The sequence below is a fragment of the Rana temporaria genome, chromosome 1, assembly GCF_905171775.1.
Source record: "Rana temporaria chromosome 1, aRanTem1.1, whole genome shotgun sequence".
NCBI classification, from domain to species: Eukaryota; Metazoa; Chordata; class Amphibia; order Anura; family Ranidae; genus Rana; species Rana temporaria.
In genome coordinates this window covers 3475348-3491795 of record NC_053489.1, presented here as the reverse complement: position 1 = coordinate 3491795, position 16448 = coordinate 3475348, and the positions used below count along the sequence as shown (strand labels likewise).

The 16448-nt window shown below is 37.0% G+C and overlaps 1 protein-coding gene across 1 annotated transcript; it reads left to right on the top strand.

Annotated features, from left to right (window-relative positions):
• Window positions 1-1714: 1714 nt before the first annotated feature.
• On the top strand, window positions 1715-7537 carry LOC120925112 (vomeronasal type-2 receptor 26-like; the record flags this gene model as incomplete). The annotated part of the gene is made up of 2 exons (XM_040335986.1): window positions 1715-1919; window positions 6571-7537. Coding segments are annotated over 2 exons (1119 nt in total), but the record flags the coding sequence as incomplete, so codon positions are not given.
• Window positions 7538-16448: the final 8911 nt, after the last annotated feature.

Sequence of the window (16448 nt, the reverse complement as noted above, 5' to 3'; positions counted from 1 at the left end):
GACTGGTGCTCAGAACTGGACAGCATACTACAGGTGCGGCTGGACCAGCGTTTTGTAGATTGGAAGAATTATTGTTTTTATCTCTGGAGTGAATCCCATTTTTAATGCCAATATTCTGTTTGTTTTCCTTGCAGTAGCTTGGCATTGCATGCCATTGCTGAGCCTGTCATCTAATAGGACCTCCAAGCCTTTTCCACCCTAGTTTCTCCCAGAGGTTCTCCCCCCCCCCCAGTGTATAGGTTGTATTTATATTTCTGCCACCCAAATGCATTGTTTTACGTTTTTCTACATTAAACCTCATTTGCCATGTAGTTGCCCCCCATTAATTTGTTCAGATCTTCTTGCAAAGTTACTACATCCTGCAAAGTTATTGCCCTGCTTAGCTTAGTATCGTCCCCAAATACAGAGATTGAATTGTTTAGCCAATCCTCCAGGTCGTTTATTAATAAATTAAATAGGATTGGTCCCAGGACAGAACCTTGAGGGATCCCACTTTCCACCCATTTATCACTACCCTCTGAACTCGCCCCTGTAGCCAGTTTTCAATCCATGTGCTCGCCCTATGGTCCATACCAGCGGACCTTACTTTGTACAGTAAATGTTTATGGGGAATTGTATCAAATGCTTTTGCAAAATCCAGATACACCACATTTACGGGCCTTCCTTTATCTAGATGGCAGCTCACCTCCTCATAGAAGGTTAATAGATTGACCTGGCAGGAATGATTCTTCATGAATCCATGCTGATTACTGCTAATGATATCGTTCTCATTACTAAAATCTTGTATATAGTCCCTTATCATCCCCTCCAAGAGCTTACATACTATTGATGTTAGGCTAACTGGTCTGTAATTCCCAGGGATGTATCTTGGCCCTTTTCTAAATAATGGTGCTACATTAGCTTTTCTCCAATCAGCTGATACCATTCCAGTCAGTAGACTGTTCGTAAAAATTAGAAACTATGGTCTGGAAATTACTTGACCTTCAGGTGCAAGCCATCTGATCCCAGTGACTTATTAATGTTATGTTTTTCAAGTCTATTTCTAATTCTGATGCCATGGATGAATGCAGGGCCTGATTAGATTGGAGAGGATTGAAAGCCTGGGCCTCAATTTGCGTGAGGAGCGGCAGTGCAGGCTTTCGTTGGGCTGCCTGTGTGGGGATTTACCTCTGTTTTGGTGTTTAGGGGCTGAAGGGAGTAGTGGTAAGTCCCCCTCTCCAGTGATCTCATCTGGGAGATCTGTGTATGCCCTGTGGGGACATTTTGAGTCTGACTGACCTTAGGCTGAGGTTTGTTGACAAAGGTCATCAGTTTCTTCGGGCCAAATTCATTGTTCCGCTTGCGGGACATAGCTGGCTGGAGTGTATGGGTAATTACTGATTAGGGTCCTGGATGGCCGGTTTTTGTGTTCCGATGTGGACGGCTGTAGCTCTGGTGTTCTCCCCTGGCTTACAAGTTTTGTTATCAGGCAGCCATCTTGGACACTGGCAGGCCATGCCCCCTCTTTGGATTATTAAAGCAGTGTTTATGTTTGTACTTATAGTTTTGTTGCTGTAACCTTTCTAATGAAAGGATTCTGCTAGTACTCCTAGATGTCTATTTCTGTCTTCTGGATCAGAACATATTCTGTGGTATCCAGACTAATGAAGGGCCACCTTCTGGAATGGTCCATGTGTTTCCACCAATGTATACTGTACATGCTGCATCATTGTAAACATCAGAAGCTCGGCTTCCCTACACTATTATATCTGTACTTTTACTCTTGAATAGATCATATAGCTCTATATTATCTCAGGTCCCAAGAGGTCAATGCTCCGAGGAATGTCTTCCGGGGTTCAGAAAATCTGTAAGAGAAGGATATCACCCATGTTGTTATAATTGTGCTCCGTGTTCAGAAGGAGAAATATCAAACCAACCTGGTAAGATTTATGTTTCTATAAGTATAAATTCTGATATTGAATTAGAAAATGAAAACATTTAAAGTCCTTTAAAGTGATTCTGTACACACTTTACACTTTGCAGGCCGAACATCTCCCTAAATTGTATGAAATTAATGATTACCCTTTAGGCCTTTCTGCAATGATTAGGCCTTTCTGCATTTTTCTTCTCCTCTGACCCTTCTGGGAGTGTTGGAGGCTTTCTCAAGCAAGCAACTGGAAGCTCCTTCCTCCTCCCGTCTGTCTGACAAAGCCTCCGACACATTTACATTTATCTAAAAGAAATGATCTGGAAAATGATTTCACTGAAGAGACCAAAAGTGGTAAAATAAGGGAATTTCATTGTTACATACATATAAGGCCCCGTACAGACGACCGAACATGTTTGCAGACATGTTCGGTCATCTGTACAGCCGAGCGGACAGGATTCCAGCGGACATTTGCCCGCCGGGCCTTTTTCGAGCGGGCAAATATTTCTAAACTTGTTTAGAAACATGCCCGCTGGAATCCTGTCCGTTGGACATGTTCGGTCGTCTGTACAGACTTACCGTACATGTCTGACCGGCCGCCATCCCTCGCATGCGTCGAATGACTTTGACACATGCATGGAAGCAATGACCTTTCAGCGTTGCGCACGTCGCCGCGTCATCGTCGCGGCAACGGCGCGGACACGTCGGATTTCGGTTTGATGGTGTGTACAACCATCAGACCGAAATCTCCCAGCGGACATGTCCGATGAAAACGGTCCGGCGGACCGTTTTCATCGGACTGTCCGCTGGTGTGTACGAGGCCTTAGACTTACAGATAGGCTGTGTCATGGCCTTCACTGAGGCTGAAGGTTCTTTTGTTTTCAGTAGGGCGTCATCACACTTTATTTATGACTAAAACTTTCTTGAGATATTCAAAATTGTTTGGGTTTTGTATGGCTTTTAACCATTTGAAGACCAGGCACGTAAACCCACTTAATAACCAGACCAATTTTCAGCTTTCGGTGCTCTCACAATTTGAATGACAATTACTCAGTCATACAACATTGTACCCAAATGAAATTGTTGTCCTTTTTTTCACACAAATAGAGCTTTCTTTTGGTGGTATTTAATCACCATTGGGTTTTTTTTTTTTGCGCTATAAGAGAAAGAAGACTGAAAATTCTGTAAAAAAAATAATTTTTCTTTGTTTCTGTTATAAAATTTAGCAAATTTTGTATTTTTTCTTCATTTTTTTGCATAATGTGAAAGATGAAGTTACGCCGAGTAAATAGATACCCAACATGTCACCCTTCAAAATTGCACACGCTCGTGGAACGGCGCCAAACTTTGCTACTTAAAAATCCCCATAGGCGACGTTGCAGGGTATTGTGGGGTATTGCAGAGTAGTGTGGGGTATTGCAGAGTAGTGTGGGGTATTGCAGAGTATTGTGGGGTATTGCAGAGTATTGTGGGGTATTGCAGAGTATTGCACAGTTTGGTTATGTTGCAGAGTATTGTTATGGGGCAGGGATGGCTGAGAATGGATGGATGGCTGGATCTGTGACTGCATTTGTCACAGATCCAGCCCACAGCACTCGTGCTGCATCCGCTCTCTCCCCTCTCCTCTCTCACACTGTACTGTTCGGTACAGAGAGGGGAGAGAGGAACCGGCGTCATCACAAGACGCCGGTTTGTTTACAAGTGATCGCTCTGTCATTGGACGAAACGATCACGTGGTAAACCGCCGCTATCAGAGGCGATTTACCGTGATCCGCCGGGTGATGCGCCGGGTCCATGGACGTCCTTCCAGAGTTAAGGAACCGCCTTGTAGACGTCTTTCATCTATAGGGCGGTGAATAAGTGGTTAATTCATATTTAATATTACCATCTTAACTACAATTTTTTTAAGGCAAACCACTTCCAAACCGCACTTTAGCAGATTTACTATCACAGGGCGGCCCTCCTGTGCAGGATCACGTATATATATATATATATATATATATACACATGATTCTGCACTACCACCTGCAGGGGGTGCACGTGCCCCACCAGTGGGCTGCTTGTGCTGTGATTAATCACAACAGAAGCCGATCTGCGGGTGATGGGTACTGGTTGTCTGCTGGCACCCGTTGATCATCAGTAAAACACACAGAAAACCGAGATCTGCCTATGTAAACAAAGCAGATCTCTGTTCTGACATGGGGGAAGGGATGGATTCTGTGTCCCTGCAAAGCGCAGAATAAAATTAATCTCTTCCCCTAGTAAAAGCAGCGCACACAGTACACAAAAACACTGACTAGGCACACAGATAACCCTTTTATGGCCCATGATGTTCATCCCCTTCCCAGCCAGTGACAGTGCATATTTTTGCACTGATTACTGTATTAGTGTCACTGGTTCCCGCAAAGTGTCAAAAGTGTCAGTTAGTGTCAGATTGTTCACCACAATATCACAGTCCCTCTATAAGTCGCTGATCACTGCCATTACTAGTATATATAAAAAAAATCATAAAGATATACCACAGTTTATATACCACAGTTCACATAATCCAATCAATATTCTCTTATTGGGATATTATTTTTTACCAAAAACATGTAGCAGAATATATATTGGTTTATTTTATTTTTTATTGAATGTGTTTGATAGCAGAAAGTAAAAAAATATATATATGTATATTTTAATGTATAAAGGAAAAAAACGTCTGTGGGACTTTAAATGAGGCGAGAACTAAAGGAGTAGCCGCCTCCATCCCTAATCTTGATTAAAAAAAGGGGAGAACAAGTAGTGGGACTTTACATGAAGCACACAGCAGCAAAAAGGACGTCAAGTGACCAGGAAATAATATTTATTTATGTTGTACAGTTTCATATAAAACATTTTGGGCATATAACCTCTAACAAACATTTGAACATTTTCAACATAAGTGGCATAGTAATCCACAATCCAATGGACATACATAGTAAATAAAACAAATCATAAATACATTCATGAGCATGGCCAAGATGAAATTGGCCTAGGTGGCCTAGGTAATCTGTCTAGATTCAAAATTCAGGAAACAGGGAAGAAACAAAGGGCAAGATTCAGGTACAAATACGTTACGCTGAGGCGGCGTAACGTATCCCATTTACGTTACACCACTGCAGGTTTACAGCGTAAGTGCCTGATTCACAAAGCTCTTACCTGTAAACTTGCGGCGGTGTAACGTAAATCCGCTCGGCGCAACCCTGCCTAATTCAAATGGGGCGGGCACCATTTAAATTAGGCGCGTTCCCGCGCCGAAAGTACTGCGCATGCTCCGTCCGTCAAATTACCTGACGTGCATTGCGCTAAATGACGTCGCAAGGACGTCATTGGTTTCAACGTCCAGCGCCATTCACGGACGACTTACGCAAACGACGTGAATTTTAAAATTTTGACGCGGGAACGGCGGCCATACTTAACATTGGCTAGGCCACCTAGAGGGCAGCCTTAGTTTTATGCGGCGTATCTCGACGGAAACAACGTAAATTTAGAGCGACGGGTAAAGCGTACGTTCGTGAATCGCCGTAACTAGTCATTTGCATATTCTACGCCGACCGCAATGGAATCGCCACCTAGCGGCCGGCCTAGAATTGCATCCTAAGATCCGACGGTGTAAGTCAATTACACCTGTCGGATCTTAGGGCTATCTATACGTAACTGATTCTATGAATCAGCCGCATAGTTACGACGGGCGGATCACAAAGATACGATGGCGTATCAGGAGATTCGCCGTCGTATCTCTTTTGTGAATCTGGCCCATAGAGTTGAACATTTTCGTATGGTAAACAAGCATAAATTAAACCATGTGAAGGTTAGTGTTATTGATCCAGGGTAAAATAAGAATTGATGGCTCAAAAAATAGAAGTTGCGAGCTCGATGCGTTTCAAGGCTTATAACCGTTCATCAGGAGCATAAACCATGGGAATTGTCTAGAAACAAAGAATAAAGATTCCAGCTAATCTGAAAAATAGAATTTAGGAAAATAAAAGTAAAACACAAAAGGGACAAATTAGAAAATGAAAAAAAAAATGGGGAGTATAATAGGATGTTTAAAACATGGTGGTACGTTCAACTCACATCTGCATCCACACAGTGGCAGCGCGGGAGTCACCGGTATAGAGTATCATTTCCGGGCACCAAGGTATGATACTCTATGTCATCGCCCCTGCATGTCGCAGGGGCGATGACAACTGGTACAGGCAGTTCCCAGGCCGTGAGGGTGGGTATATGACCCTGGAGAAAAATTAGGGCGATGACCCCCTATGGGGGACCTAAGTGAAAATATATGTATTGTTAAGTGAAGATGATTGAAAATGTGTATTGTAAAGGTATGGGTGAGGATGATTGGTGTAGAAAATGTGAATGTATAGGTGAGGTGTATAAAGAGTGATAGAGAAGGTAGGAATAAGGGAAGAGATAAGTCCCACTACTTGTTCTCCCCTTTTTTATATATTTTTTAATGGTTGTTGGTCTTTTTTGCCTATAGCACAAAAAAACGCAGAGGTGATCAAAAATGGCCTGATCACGAAGGGGGGTAAATCTTCTAGAGGTTAAGTGGTTAAGGAAAGATACAGAAAAAACATATTAATACTGTGAAATAGCTACCGTGCCTAATGTTATTTTCACTTCTTTTTACTCTACAGACAGTGAACTCTGCAAGAAGTGTCCTGAAAATGAATGGCCTAACAAAGCTAAAACTATTTGTAGTGACAAGGTCATAGAGTATTTATCATACGAGGAGGACATTCTAGTTTTATTTTTTTCTATAACTTCAGTCATATTTGCTACAACATCTCTCCTTATACTTGGACTATTTGTTTGGTTTCGGAGCACTCCCATAGTCAGAGCCAATAACCGGAACCTCAGCTTCATTCTGCTCCTCTCCCTCATACTGAGCTTCCTTTCTGTATTCCTGTTCCTTGGCCGTCCTGTGGATATTACCTGTATGCTGCAACAAGTCACTTTTGGAGTTCCCTTCACCATCTCAGCATCTTCTATCCTCGCCAAAACCATCATGGTCTTCATTGCTTTTAAAGCCACCAGACCTGGAAGCTCTTGTAGAAAATGGGTGGGAGTCAAACTTCCCAATACAGTCATGTTATTCTGCTCATCCATTCAGGTTATGAATTGCATTCTCTGGTTGTCCATCTCTCCACCATTTCAGGAGTATGACATGGACTCCTATCCTGGGAAGATCATCATTCAGTGTAATGAAGGGTCAGTTATCGGCTTCTACTCTATGTTGGGTTATATGGGGTTTCTGGCAGCTGTGAGTTTTCTTCTGGCTTTCATGGTGAGGACATTACCGGACAGTTTTAATGAGGCCAAGTACATCACCTTCAGCATGCTGGTGTTCTGCAGTGTCTGGATTGCCATGATCCCGGCCTATCTGAGCACCAGAGGGAAATACATGGTGGCTGTGGAGATATTCGCCATACTGACCTCCAGTGCTGGAATATTATTGTGTATGTTTTCTCCAAAACTCTACATTTTACTTTTCAAACCTGAACTGAACACAAGAGGGACAATGCTGGGGAAGAGAATGATGGAAATGTAACACATTGATTCAATGTATAATGCTGTAGATCAGATTAAACAAATTCAGTCATATTGTTTCCATCATCATCATTATGAATGACATCATCATCAGAATTATGATTTTTGGGGACATTGACTGCCTTCTGTCTGCCTATTGTACATAAGTGGATGGAAGGTGGATGTCACAGGATTGGATGATATTTTAGAGCTTCATTTTTTTCTTGCTCTTACACGCCCCCCAGCATGCACAAGCAAAGTACTGTCACTGCATTGTCAATTGGACAGTGCTGATCAAAAATAATATCCTGTGACCAATCAAAGCCTCACACAATGTAACCAACACCTGAAGATAGCAGCTTGCCCCCACTTTGCCCTCACACACTGATTGGAGAGTGATAGAAAAGAAAGATTCCAGATCACCAGCCAGTACAAGTGGAATCCAGTACCAGCAGTACCAGAAACAGCTTCAGTCTTCCTTCTATTATCATTCATCCCTCTACAGCACAGATATCAAACACAAGGCCCACGGGCTGAATACGGCTCGCCAGGCCCTGACATGTGATCCTCCAACCCACATTTGCAGCCGGAATGTGGAACTCCATTCTAGTTTTCACCCTCCGCTCCTCACTGTCACTTGTAAACACAGAAGCCTTCTATGTTTACAAGGGACATATTTGCTCTCAGTGGTTCCTTGAAATAACAGATCCCTGTACACACTCACAGTGGGGCCCAGCGGGGACAGATCTCCAGAATTTGAGAGAGAAAACGATCTCCCTGCAGGGTGAGGCAGAGCCACCTACACAGGGAGGTACTAGAGTCAGGCCAGGTAGGAGAGAGAGATGTGAGGAAGCTTTGGAGAGGGGGTGAGGTTGCACACTGTGCATAGTGTTCCCCTGAACCCTGCGCTCTGTACATAGTGCACTCCTGAATTTTACACTCTGTACATAGTGCACTCCTGAATTTTACACTCTGTACATAGTGCACTCCTGAATTCTGCATTCTCTATGTAACACGTTCTTTACCCTTGAACTATGTACATAGCACACCCCAGATACAACTGGCCCTTTAAGGGCAACCATACTTCTGATGTGGCCCACAATGAAATTGAGTTTGACATCCCTGTTCTACAGTATATGTAGGCGATTGTTTTCTTTCAACCTTTTCAGTTCCATCATGACTGTCCCCCTGGAAACCAATCAATCCAGCTCCATAAAGACATGGATTGATAAGTTTGGTGTGGAGGAACTCAAATGTCATGAACACAGTCCTGACCTCAGCCAGATTGTGAGTCAGGTCTACTCATCCAACATCAGTACCTGACCTCACTGAGGTTCTTTTGGTTGAATGGGAAAAAATGCCCACAGATACATTCCAAAATCTTGTGAACAGTCTTCCCAGAGGAGTGGAGACAGTTATAGGCACAGAGGTGGGGGGGGGGGGCGACTTCATATTAATGACCACCATTTTGAAATGGGATGCCCAATCAGCCCATATAGGTGTGAAGGTCAGGTGACTACACATATTTGGCCATTAACCACTTCAGTTCTGGAAGGTTCACCCCCTTTCCTAAACAGCCCATTTTTTGCAATACTGCACTGTGTTTCTTTAGCTGATAATTGTGAGGTTGTGCGACACTGTACCCAAATACATTTTTTTTCCCTATTTTTCCCCCACAAATAGAACTTTCTTTTGGTGATATTTGATCACCTCTGCAGTTTTTATTTATTGCGCTAAAAAAACAATAATTCTGAAAAGTATATATATTTTTACATTCTTCTATAAACACATCCAATAAAAAAATTGATTATACAATCAAATTTCTTCATCCATTTAGGCCAACATGTATTCTGTTTTTGGTAATTAATCCCAATAACCATATATTGATTGGTTTGCAAAAACTTTATAGCATCTACAAACCATGGGATAGATTTATGCAATCTTTTTTTCAATAGTAATCCGTGGCAATCAGCGATTATTAGTGGGACTGCGACATTGCGGCAGAAAAAATCTGACATTAATTGACACTTTTTGGAGACCAGTGACACCAATACAGTGATCAGGGCTAAACAAATGCACTGTCACTGTACTAATGACACTGACAGGAAAGGAGTTAACATCAGGGACGATCAAAGGGTTAAATGTGTTCCCTGGGAGTGTTTTTTTTTACTGTGTGGGGGATGGTTTAACTGTACAAAGACAGAGATCTGTGTCTCTCACAAAATCTATGTCTTCCTCACCAGCAGAATGGCAGTCTGCCTTGAAGAGTCATCGGTTGTTAGGGACACAGGGCCAGATTCACAGAAGAGATACGACGGCGTATCTCCTAATACGCCGTCGTATCTCTGTGATCCACCCATCCTAACTATGCGACTGATTCATAGAATCAGTTCCGCATAGCTAGCCCTAAGATCCGACAGGTGTAATTGAATTACACTGTCGGATCTTAGGATGCAATTCTATGCCGGCCGCTAGGTGGCGAGGCCATTGCGGTCGCCGTAGAATATGCAAATGACTAGTTACGGCAATCCACAAACGTCCGCGTTACCCGTCGCTCTAACTTTACGTCAATTCCGTCGAGATACGCGTCGTAAAATTAGGGCTGAGCCCTAGGTGTTCTAAGCCATGTTAAGTATGGCCGTCGTTCCTGCGTCGAAATTTAAAAAATCACGTCCTTTGCGTAAGTCGTCCGTGAATGGTGCTGGACGCCATTTACATTAACGTCTAAACAAATGATGTCCGTGCGACGTCATTTAGCGCAATGCACGTCGGGTAATTTTCCCGACGGAGCATGCGCAGTACGTTCGCCGCGGGAACGCGCCTAATTTAAATGGTGCCCGCCCCATTTGAATTAGGCGGGCTTGCGCCGAGCGGATTTACGTTACACCGCCGCAAGTTTACAGGTAAGAGCTTTGTGAATCAGGCACTTACGCTGTAAACCTGCGGCGGTGTAACGTAAAGGGGATTGTTTTGTGAACTCCAAGAGAACCTTTATGTGTTTTGTACTGAGGAGAGTCTTCCATGTAGACACTAGACATGTGCAATTCATTTATTTACACATCAAAATTCAGACAACATTTTCATTAATTGGAGATTCGGATGTCTCTGAATTTCCAGATCACAATCATAACAAATGTCAGCTAATAAATTATAACAAAATGAATTATACAAATTTACAAATTAAATTGAATTTGAAATAGAAACATATTACAATAACACTGGACTACAAAGAGTAGAAAGGAAAGGAAATAAAAAGTAGCAAAATGTTACCAGAATTGTGTCACTAATAAAGGAAAACAAAGTCCTGAGTATTCATTGGCTCCAGTTTCCAAGATACAACTTCAGGTCAAAATTGCATCAAAATAATTCTAAATGATGAGGGGGATGTGCGATTATACACCATGGGGTAAAAGACGCAGTGCGGAGGGAATGTTTGAATATTATTTATTAAGATCCCATTTACAATTGAGGGAACCATGAAAAAATATCAGTCACTACTATGATTGGTGGGTTCCTCCACACCATTGGGACTGGGAAAGACATGGAATTTTTCTTCTTGTTTAGCCAATGACTCAGATAAGTTGCACATGTAAAGCAACAACAATGAGGGGCCCGACTCTTGTCCTGATCTCCTATTTTGCATCCAAAATAAAGGTGGTATGCCTTTTTACCACTGATGTCACTTTTGGGGTGCAAATGCAACATTGTCACAAATGTATCAGAAGTTATCTGTGTTGTTTACACAGTTTGGAGGCATCTTGTCTAGACGTGTGCACAGTAGTGTATTTAGGTTTTGTGCTACCTTAGGCCTGACTAAACTTGTGCACCCCATAATTTAAATATGACCCACCCCTTCCTGTCAATGCCACACCCCTTTCTGTTTAAGGCCCACCCTGAAATTTTTAAGTGGGGACACTAGTTCTTAGAGCTTGGGGGGCATTGGATTCCATTTATTTGTATAGATTTCATCTCACTTCCTGTTATGGGGCAGGAAGTGAAGGGAAATCTCTGCAATGGGACAGGGATGGTAAAAAAAAATAAACTGACAGGGGCTCTAACCCCCCCTTTCTCGATCCAAAATAAAAAAGAAGTGTTGCCTATAGTTCTACTTTAAGCACACATTTCAACTTTATAGAGAAGAACTAAGAAGATATAACCATGCCAAACATGTAGCACAGTGAGGAAGGTTTGTGGTCCAGGCTGATAGGGCAGTCAAAATTAGAAGCAGCTTGCGGGACTCTTTCCATGCTGCCCCCCTGCAAAGTGCAGCCCTAGGCCTGGGCCTTGTTGGCCTAGGCCAGGATACAGCATTGCATGTGCACTACCAAAATTGTTTTTGTTTATTTTTTTTTATCGGGTCATTCGTTATGACCGCAATTGGTAAATGCAGGAATTCAAAAAATTGCTAATTTGTAAGTTCGAGAATTTGTAAATTAAAAAAATTAAAAATTCGTAAATTTGAAAATTTCAAAATCTGAAAATAAGAAAGAAAATCTGAAAATTTTAAAGAATAACTAACTTTCTAACTATTTAACTAACTAATAATATATAACTAATTATAGGTATTGTAATTTCATTTTAAGTTTGGCTGTTAGTGAACGTAACGAATACGAATTTATCCGAAGTTACGGATTATCAGAAATAACGAATGCCGCATCTAAACAAATGGAGCGGAACAAATAATTAATAAATAATAATAATAATAATAATAATAATAATAATAATAATAATAAAAATGTTTTTTTATTATTGTATTTCATTTTTATTAATTTGTCACGTCACTTTTGTTTAGATGCGGCATTCATTTTTTCGGATAATTTGTAACTTCAGATAAATTTGTATTTGTTAAATTCACTAGCTGCCAAATTTGAAAGGAAGTTGCAATACCTATAATTTATTAGTTAGTAACAGTTAAGTTATTATTATTAGTTAGTTATTATTTTTATATTTTCAAATTTTTGGGTTTTCGGATTCTCAAATTTCAAACTTCTGAATTTTCTAATTTAACAATTTCCGAATTTATGATTTTTCAAACATTCATATTTATCAATATTCAGATTTTTTTTAAAATGTGTTTTCATTCGTTTGGATATTTCCGGATTAGCACATTTCTCAAAATTTGATAAAAAAAACTAATTTGGATCAAAACGAATGGCACATGTCTAATTGTGTCTTCTGAGGGAAAATATCGCACAACTGTCCCTTGGAAATGTTGGGCAATGACACTTTCACAAGTCACCAGATGTAACTGTATGAGGCGTAGATCTGACCAAGACAAATGTACCTTGTAATAAAAGAAGAATAAATGACAGTCAGGTAATAATCTTTAGTGTCACAGTGAAGATACATTTATACTTCCATGTGGTGCCATTTTCATTGTTCTCCGTACTTTGTGGAGAAGTTACGAGACATCATGACCATCAGACTCCTCCCCCCCTTGTAGGGAAATATACTCCTCTGTGTATAAATATTTATTGTGAAATATCTGGAAAACTTTAGCCAACCAGCACCTTTATCATCTGTTTTCTAATTCATCTCATCAAAATATGTAAGAATTATCACATTTTTCCCAAAATATGTAGAGGTTTAAAAGAAAAAAAATAATATGACGATTACTACTTGGGCTGCTTTATTGAATAGAATAGAAAATAATAGGGTAACGCTGAATAAAATATAATGTATTTTAAAAATTAATGGAATAAAACTGGATAAGAGAATATAAAAGAATTGAAAAGAACAGAATAGAACAGAATAAAACTGAATAGAATGACAAATAAAATAATAGAATAGAATATGATAAGCGAGGATGGAATAGAATAAAACGCATTTAATGAATCAAATAGAATATAAAAGAATGGCAATATTGGAATTTAAAATTTCAAATATAATTTAATGAAATAAAAAGAACATATCCGTCTTCTGAAAATCTAAATTTGAATAATTTAAAATAGAATGGAGTAGAACAAAATAGAATATAGCAATCTTCCCAAATTGCAATTTTGAATAGAATAGAATAGAATAGAATTTCAAGTTAGAATAGAATGTAATAAAATAGAAAGGATATTGCTGTTGTCCGAAATTAAAACATTGAAAATTTAATCTTGAATAGAATACAATAGAAAGGCTCTGACATCTTTTAAAGTTTAAAATTCGAATTTATAATAAAATTGAATGAATATAATCATCTTTCAAAAATCATTTTATTTCTATTGTGTTCTATTCTATTTCATTTGATTTGAAATTTGACTTTTGAAAGATGGTTATATTATTCTATTTTATTCTAAGTTCAAATTTTAAACTTTAAAAGATGTTAGAGCCCTTCTATTGTATTCTATTTTATTCAAAATTAAAATGTCAACATTTTAATTTCAGACAACAGTTATATTCTATTCTTTTTTATTCCATTCTAAAGTTGAAATTTAAATTTCAAAATTCAATTTTCGAAAGTTGTCTATATGTTTTTTCTATTCAATTCCATGTGAAATTAGCTATACTTTTTCTCTTGTATTCTATTCTATTATATGAAAATTCTAAATTGTATATATTCAAAATTACATTTTCGAAGTCAGCTATATATGTTTTCTATTTTATTCATTTCTATTTGAATTCAAAATGTCAGAAGATGTCTTTATTCTTTCTATTCTATTCTATTATGTTTGGAATTTAAAATGTACATTTTGTTTATTTTAATTTTACACGATGGATATATGCTTTCTTTTTTATTCAGGATTCAAATTTTGGATGGCAGTTATGTTTTTTCTATTTTATTCTGTGTTACTTTATTTTATGCAAATTTTGAAATTCGAATTTTGGAAGTTGGCTTTATCTTTTTCTATTCTATTCTGTGTTGTTTGGAATGATGGATTTTAGAAGATTACAGTAAAGTTTTTATACTATTGTATTCAAAATTTGAAACTCAAATGTTAACATTTAAATTTCAGAAGGGTGCCATAGTCTTTATATTTTATTCTATTTTATGCTGTTATTTTCTATTCAACATTTGAATTTTGAAAGATGGCTGTATTCTTTCAAAATTTAAATTCCAAAATTTAAATTTCTGAAGACAGCTTTATTATTTCTATTTAACTTTGTTTTATTATATTCAAATGTTGAAGATAACATTTCAAATGATGGCTTTCTATTTTATTCTATTCCATTCTTTTGTATTCAAAATTCAAATTCTGAAATTTAAAATTTGAATGTTAAAAGACAGATATATATATATTTTCTTTTTTGTATTATTCTGTTTGAAATACACATTTTGGAAACCAGCTACATTATTTCTACTTTATTATTTTCTATTCAACATTTTAACTTCAAAATTCTAATTTTGAAAGTTTGTTATGTATTTGTTCTATTTTATTTTATTCTATTTAAAAATAGAATTTAAGAAGATGGCTATTTCCTTCTTTTTTACTTTATTCTATTTAATTCAAACTTATACATTTTTTTGGATGAAAGCTATATTATTTCTATGTTATTATATTCTATCCTAAGTTTGAAATTCTATTTTTTGGAAGATGGCTACATTATTTCTATATTATTCTGTTTGTTTCTATTCAAAATTCATATTTCAAAATTAAAGTTTTCAAACATAGATATATATTTTTATATTTTATTTTATTGTATTTGAAATACAAATTGTGGCTATATTCTTTATATTTTATTTTATTCTATTGTTTTCAGATTTCAGATTTGGCAACATGGCTATATTATTTCTATTTTATTTAACTCCATTCTGTTTCACTCTATTCAACTTTTGATTTTTAGAAGACAGCTATATTCTTTTTATTTCTATTTTAGTACATTTTTTCAAAATTAGAATTTTGATATGTCAAATATATTTTGAATGACAGCTATATTCTTTTTATTTCATTCTATTCTATTCTATTCAAATTTTAAAATACACATTTTGAACTTCAAATTTGGGAATTTGGCTATAGATTTTATTCTATGCTATTGTATTTGAAATTTTGTATTTTAGAAAGTGACTTTCTATTCCATTGTATTCGACATTTGAAATTCAGATTTCAAACTTTGAATTTTTTTATTTTATTAAATTATATTATTTTCTATTCTATTTGTTTCTGTTCAAAATTAGCATTTCAGAATATGCTTCATATTTTATTCTGTTCTATTTTATTCAAAATTTGAAATTCTAATTTTAGAAGACAGCTACATTCTTACTATTTATTCTATTCTATTATTTTCTTTTTAAAATTCAATTTTTTAAATTGTAATTAGAATTTTGGAAGACAGATTTGTATTCTATTGTTTTAATTCTATATGAAATGCAAATTTTGGAAACAATCTACATTCTTTCTATTTTATTTTATTCTATTATATTCTATTTTATTATATTCAACATTTCTTAATTCAAATCGTGAAAATCACCTATATATTTTTATTTTATTTTATTTTATTCTATTTGAAATTTGAATTTCGGAAGAAGCCCGTATTCTATTGATTCTATTCAAAATCTGATTTTGTAAATTAGATTTTTGGAAGTTGGCTATATTTTTTCTCTTTTACTCTATTCTATTCAATTAAAAATCCAAACTTTGAAATTCAAAATTCAAATTTTGAACGAAAGCTATATTATTTCTATTTTATTCTGGTCAATTATTTTTTACATTTGAAATTCAAAATTCGGAAGATGGTTATATTTTTTCTATTTTATTCAATTCTATAGTTTTCTATTCAAAATTCATATTTCAAAATGTGAATTTTTGAAGACAGCTTTTATTTATTATTTTATAATTGAAATATAAATTCTTTCAGTTCTTTTTCTATTCTATTCAAAATTCTACTTTGGGAAGACAGCTATATTCTTTCTATTTTGTTCTACTCCATTCTATTTTAATCTATTCAAATTTAAATTTTCGGAAGACGGCTATATTCTTTCTATATACTTAAATAATTTTCTAAATTTGAAATTAAAATATTGGAAGACAGTTATATTATTTTATTGTATTGTATTATATTC